At 44.9% G+C, this 6,879-nt stretch overlaps 1 protein-coding gene across 1 annotated transcript; it reads right to left on the minus strand.

Moving 5' to 3' along the window:
* Window positions 1-2,126: 2,126 nt before the first annotated feature.
* Window positions 2,127-6,879, minus strand: DEFB108B (defensin beta 108B). The gene is made up of 2 exons (XM_045879516.1): window positions 6,792-6,879; window positions 2,127-2,287 (listed from the first exon to the last, which is right to left on the minus strand). The coding sequence occupies exons 1-2, from the start codon at window positions 6,877-6,879 to the stop codon at window positions 2,127-2,129; spliced, it is 249 nt and encodes an 82-aa protein (XP_045735472.1).

The raw sequence follows: 6,879 nt of genomic DNA on the forward strand, positions 1-6,879 counted from the left end.
ACTGAGCCACCCAGGCGTCCCTCTCTTTTTTATTCGATTCAAAATGCTTACTCACTTTTATTCAGAGTGTATTGTTTAATTTCCAAATATATGAGAATTTTCCAAATACTGAATATTAGTTTCTACTTTACTTCTATTAGGGTCAAAGGACATACACTGTATGATTTGGATTATTTTGTTTATCAAGCCTTGTTTTGTGGTTTACATTGGTAAGTACACACTTAAAAAGAATGTTTTTTTCTGCTGTGGTTGTGTGAAGTTTTTAAATAATATTAATTAGATTAAGTTAGTTGTAGTATTATTCGGATCTTTTATATGTTGAGTGTCCTCTTGTGTTACTGAAAACTGAAAAAAATTTTTTTTATTGAGATGTAATTGACACATAACATTATATTCGTTTCAGGTGTACAACATAATGATTCAATATATGTATATATTGTGAAGTGATAGCCTCCGTAAGTCTCAGTAACATCCATTACCACACACAGTTACAAATTTTGTTTCTTTGTGATGAGAACTTTTAAGATTTACTCAAATATACAGTATTATTAACTAGAGTCATGGTGCCGTACATTACATCCTAAGGGCTTATTTATTTCATAACTGGAAGTTTGTACCTTTTGACCCCCTTCACCCGTTTCACCATGCATCCCCCACCCTTGCCTCTGGCAACTGCCAATCTTTCTCTATATCAATGAGTTCAGGTGTTTTTGTTTTTTTTTTTTTTCTTTTTTTCTTTGGGTTCCATATATCAGTGAAATCAGACGGTATTTGTCTTGTTCTTTCTGACTTACTTCATTTAGTGTAATGCCATCAAGATCCATCCATATTGTCATAAATGGCAGAATTCCCTTACTTTTGTGACTGAGTGATATTCGTGTGTGTGTGTATACATATATCCCATTTTCTTCATCCATCCATCCCTGGAACCTGTGAATATGTCACCTCACATGGCAAAGGAGATTGAGGTGGAAGGTGAGGTTGAGGATGCTAATCAGCTGATCTTAAAATAGGGACACTACCTTGAATTATCCAGCTGGGCCCAATGTAATGACAAGGCTCCTAAAAAAAAAAAAGGAAAAGGGAGGCAGAAGGTAGCTTTTGAGTGTTAGGATGTGAGAAGGACCAAGCCTGTTGCTGGCTTGACAGATGGGCGAAGCACGGTTACCCAAGCTGCCCAGGCGCTGCCCACACTGCCGTCCTATCCATGGGGAGAGGGAACCATAGAGCTTCCAGAAGGGAATTCAGCCCTGCGGACACCTTGATTTTAACCCATTGAGATCCATGTCATTGGCTCTTTGGCTAAATTCTGACCTACAGAATTGTCAGATAATGAATTGTAGGCCACTAAATCTGTGGTAATTTGGTAGGGCAGGCCTAGGAAGCAATGCAGTTCTTTACAGGATGGAAAGAGAAGCCGAATGACCGCGCCCAGTGAAAGGTGGGAATTTGAGAAATTCCATGGATCTCAGCCAGGAATACAAGGACAGGCTGGAGTGCTACCTTGGGAAAGAATGTAGAAGGATTGGGCGCCTGGGTGGCTCAGTTGGTTAAGCGACTGCCTTCGGCTCAGGTCATGATCCTGGAGTCCCGGGATCGAGTCCCGCATCGGGCTCCCTGCTCAGCAGGGAGTCTGCTTCTCCCTCTCCCACTCCCCGTTTGTGTTCCCTCTCTCGCTGTGTCTTTCTCTGTCAAATAAATAAATAAAATATTAAAAAAAAAAAAAAGAATGTAGAAGGATTGTCTTGTATCTGGGTGGGTCTTGCTCTGTCCATGATTCGGATTTCTGGTGAAGTCTGACTGATGTGGGTAAATCTGATTGTGCAAGTTTCCTGTATGTTGCCCCTTTGTCAGGGAGGGAGACCCCACAAGTCTGCATGGTATGAGGTAGCACATTTTCCCAGAGGAAAGGGGAGCAGCATCCTCAGATGAAGGGTTGGGGAAGCTCATCCAGACCCAATAGAAAGATGGGAACCAAACAGGTCTTGTGTTTGCTAGTTTTGCTTTATTATTTATTCAGGACCCAATAAGAATCCCTGTGAGAAGACAGAAAAAGAGGCCGAGCGAGAGCGCACAAAATAGAGGATAAAACATCCACAGAAACACAAAGCTTCAAAAAGACTTCATCATTCCTTGGGTGTAGTAGGCTCGATGATGGGCTCATTCCCCATGGGCAGGCAGCAGGATTGACCATTTAAACATATCCCAGCCTGGCGTTCTGATTCAAGGCAAAATTCCTGGCAGTCGCCATTTGGACGCTCACAGACCTCCTTGAATCTGCCCCTGGCTGCATAGAAAAGAGGGTTATTATAACTATTTATGTCTCCCTGGATTTTTATTGGATTACTCGGTACGAGGAGCGTTTGGAAACAATCTTGGGCGAATTGTTGTTGTTGTTGTTGTTGCTATTTAATTTCTTAAACCAGTGCTTAAAAAATCTGCTTTCACTCAAAGTTTGGATCTTGGGCATTCTTGGAAATCAGGCAATATCGGGTGCATCTGAGCACCGAAAGCCTAGACCTGGATGACCCTGCCTCTGCGGAAGGTCTATGGGGCGTCTGCTGAGGCCAGTTTTCCTCCTCCTTATCTCCTATCTCGCTGATGGCAGGGATCAGCTTATGTAGTATCTTGTGCTGCTGATTTTCCTAAAGCAGAAGAAACTTGTTAGAGAAATCTCTGTGTTGGTGTGTATCTTTCAAAAGTGCAACTAAAAGAGAGATCTAAAAAGAGAAGACACTTCAGGGAGATTGTTAGTGAGGCTGTTTTCCCTGGGGAAGGGAACAACATCCCCACATATCTCGTACGTAGATAGAGTCCCTGTCCTGTCAGCCCTTGTCTCTCTGAAACTGGCCTCGGAGTTTGCAAGCCTGCTCTGGAAAGCGCTGCATTAATGCTTCTTCGCAAGGGCTGAACAAATACAGTTGTTACAAACATTGGGTAAGTGTTTGACCTGTGTTCTCTTACTGTTGTGGGGTGAGCCACACACGGTGAGGTGCTCAGGTTCAAAAGGGGGGCACTTTTGAGTCATCTCCATATGTAACAAAGTGCACCTTTCCCGTGACAACTTCTTAAGCTCTTTGCTGATATTAAGAGAGGTACCCACACGGGCCCTTCTAGGCGTTTGTCTTCTGAAACACAAAGGCCAATCCTTGGAGAGCTTCAGATCGGTAAAGGGCCTTTATATACATTCAGTAAATGCCTATCAAATGAATCGAACTGAAGTTCAAATGCATTCAGTTGAATTTAACTCTTCAGTATTCACAAGGCAGTTAGTTAATGGATGTGAAGATCAACCTCAGATTTTTACTGAAAATGTGAACTGAGAAGTAATTTTAAGGGTATTTTTTTTCCCCTGGGGGTTTTTAAAGATTTTATTTATTTATTTATTTATTTATTTATTTATTTATTTATTTATTTATTTAGAGATCATGTGTGAGTGTGCACGTGAGTGGCGGGAGGGGCAGGGCTAGAGGGAGAGAGAAAATCTCTAGTAGACTCTATGCTGAGCCCCAACATGGGGCTCGATCCCATGATCCTGGGATCATGACACGAACTGAAATCAAGAGTCAGACGCTTAACTGACTCAGCCACCCAGGTACCTAGTTTTCTGTTTTATTTTATTTTATTTTTTTAAAGATTTTATTTATTTATTTGACAGAGCGAGAGACAGCTAGAGAGGGAACACAAGCAGGGGGAGTGGGAGAGGGAGAAGCAGGCTTCCCGCTGAGCAGGGAGCCCGATGCAGGGCTCCATCCCAGCACCCTGGGATCACGACCTGAGCCGAAGGCAGACGCTTAACGACTGAGCCACCCAGGCGCCCCTAGTTTTCTGTTTTAAATCGATGATCATACTAAGGCTGAGCATTATGTAGAAACGAGCTGCAATCTGACTAATCAGTCTGGAACACCCCGTTATTCCTGGACTTCTTCCATTCTCTGTTGGTGTGGTTTCCTGTTCGACCTCACTTTTTGAGGAGGCGTTCTTTGGGCACAGGAATCACAGCCTATTTCCCCCCCCCCCCCCCGCCATCCATACCAGAACCTGGCTGAAGGCTTGGCATATAACAGGTATTCAGTCAGTGACTGAGAAGTCATTAATCAGAGCTACTGCCCATCCTGGAACCCACTCCCTACGCAGATGTGTCCTGAAGTTCCTCATCCCGGCACAGGTATCAGAAATGTTTTTGCCTCTGCTTTTCTAACCATCATACTACTTTCCCTTATTTGGGTTCAGTGACAGTGGAAACAAAACAAAGTAAAAATGAATTCATTTTCAACGTTTGGAAGACTTGTTTCAAAGTTTTAAGACTTGGTGAAAAGCATTCATTTCCTAGAGATAGGGACTTTCTTCCATCCACCCCATACGGTTAGTGAGGCTGACCGCTTAGTATGTACTTATCAGACGGTCTTTAGCAAAGCCACGTGGACACTTACCTTTTAAGCTGAAGTCACCAGCTTTGTGTGCTCCTGAGTTAATGTCATTGGATACGGCATCACCTTTCACCCTCTCTAGAGTCAGAGAAAGGAAGCAGCACAATGGACCCCTAGCTGGGGAGGTGAGGACCACGCCCTGAGGGACAGGGAGCTCATTCCTTCAGTGTGGGGGGAAGGACTCGCTTTTCAGGGCCTTGATTTTTCCTCTCTAAAACATGAGAAATAGACTAGATCATCAAGACCTTTTTGAATCTTATCAACGACAGTGAATGATTTTATAGTATCTGTACCTATCACAGCTTCGGTGCTCATTGTAACAAGGATAACTGTTCTTTTGTTTTGCTTAAAAAAAATACTTTCGTGTTTGTTTAAAAAAATATTTATGCTTCCCGGGCGCCTGGGTGGCTCAGTCGTTAAGCGTCTGCCTTCGGCTCAGGTCATGGTCCCAGGGTCCTGGGATCGAGCCCCACATCGGGCTCCCTGCTCGGCGGGAAGCCTGCTTCTCCCTCTCCCACTCCCCCTGCTTGTGTTCCTGCTCTCGCTGTGACTCTCTCTGTCAAATAAATAAATAAATAAATAAAATCTTTTAAAAATATATTTATGCTTCCCTTTAAACAAGAGAAAGCATTTTCAAGTTAATTCCTAATGCATTCCGTGAGGCTCTTACATATTAACTCTTCACAGAGGGATGGGGTAGCTTAGTCCCAGCCCCAGGGGCATAGTTCCAGACTGTTGTTCAGCCCAAAACTCTTGTGAGTGTGGGTTCGTGGGTATGCTTCCCACACATACACACACGCACAATATTCCTAAAGGAAAGATTCAGATGAAAGCCTTGGACAGACAGCCTCAAACACTCTCAGTACTGAACTGCTTCCATGATTTTCCCTGCAAAGCTCCTCCGGTCAGACTTTCCAAGGCTTAGGGCCTGAAGCTTCAAACCTTGTGTTGCTTTGGGCTTTAGTCTTTCTTTTGGTGATGTCTATTCCTCATTTAGGAAATCTCTCCATCTGTGCCAGGGCTGTCTTTTGGGACTTGGTGACTCTCCCCTGGGCAATACAGCAACCAAACTTCTTGGGAGTCCGGGACCATCATAGCTTCCTTTGTATGCCTGCTTCCTAGAAGGGGCATCCCCTACTGTGGGTGCCTAACAAATATCTGATCGCCCAAACTGGTTTCTCACCCCCAGACTCTCCACACCAGAAACTCTCCCCCCACCCCACTTCCTCCAGATTAGCTCCCCTGAAACCAAGTTGCAACCACCTTATAAGCTGCACCCTCCGCACAAACCTGATGGACGACCTACCCGATTAGCAGTAAGCAATCCTTTAAGATCCAGCTAGAAAAGTTGGGATTCACCAAGAATAGGCATGCCTCCCATTATATTTTCTGGTGGAAATTGTGGGGAGCATCCTTTTGCAAACAACATAAAGCACAGCCATCAACAGTTCCTTCAACTATAGGAGGACGGTCCCACCTCCATACATCTATGCCTGTTTTCCTGTCCCTTCCTCATCCATGAGGTCCTGAATTCTCAGGAACAGAGAGAAGAAGACATTCCACTTGATGTAGAGCAGGAGGTTGCTTCTTCCTCCTTGGATCTACATGTCTCGAGTTCTAGGAAACTGAATGATCCTGGGTGTCTTGTCCCTTCCTTAGGTGAAAGTGAGGAGTGCGCCACCCAGTTACACATCTGTGCCAGCCACCTGATACCGGTCTGACCCATGTTTGCAGGCTGAATGAAGGACACATCCACTGCCATGTTATTTCTAATGCCCGTGTTTAAGTTCTACTGTAGAAGACTAGATGTTGAAAAGGAGGAAGAAAAACCAGGCGTTGGGATGGAGCCTCAAGAGACAGAGTCAAGTGCAGGAGACCAACAGTACGAAGGAGTAAAGGGTTGGTTATGTCTTAGACTGGAGAAAGCCTTTCAAGGAGATGCCTTTGCCCGTCCCTCTGCCGGGGCCCCCACAGCTTTGGCGTGGCTCTTAGGGTTACTAATTTTTGCTGCAAGTAAGTGGAGGACTTGGAAACTAAGATTTACTAGAAGAATGCCCCCCTCCTTTTTTTTTTTTTTTTTTTTTTGGTTATCTAGATCTAGAAACCACAGGGAAACTTGCCTAATTAAATCCACCCTCAGGGATGGAGCAAACAGCCCTGGCTTCGCCTCATCTAACTGAGAGTTGCTGGGGGGAACCATGAGCCAGCTAGCTGCGGGTGGCAGCCCCCAGCGCCTCCAGATTTCCTCGGAGCCCCCTGCTCCGGGCGCAGGTAGCGGCGACTTTGCTCCTAATACTGGCGGCCTGTATGGCCTCAGGCACTGGACTCTTAGCAAGGCTTCAGCAAAGTGTCTTTTGTTACCTGGTAGAGCTTGGCTCATAAAGAAGAGAATGGTAAAGAGGAGGGCCACAGGCCTCCTGGCTGCTGAGAGGAGAAAGCCTGGCTTCAT

This window comes from Mirounga angustirostris, unplaced genomic scaffold (assembly GCF_029215605.1).
Source record: "Mirounga angustirostris isolate CCGP_5_RB_7025 unplaced genomic scaffold, mMirAng1.0.hap1 SCAF_2, whole genome shotgun sequence".
Lineage (NCBI taxonomy): Eukaryota > Metazoa > Chordata > Mammalia > Carnivora > Phocidae > Mirounga > Mirounga angustirostris.

Coding starts and splice junctions, on each gene's coding strand:
- DEFB108B (XM_045879516.1), bottom strand. CDS start 6,879: ATGAAGCCAGGCTTTCTCCTCTCAGCAGCCAGGAGGCCTGTGGCCCTC. Junction 2,288..6,791: donor TATGAGCCAAGCTCTACCAG/GTAACAAAAGAC, acceptor TTTTCTATGCAG/CCAGGGGCAGATTCAAGGAG.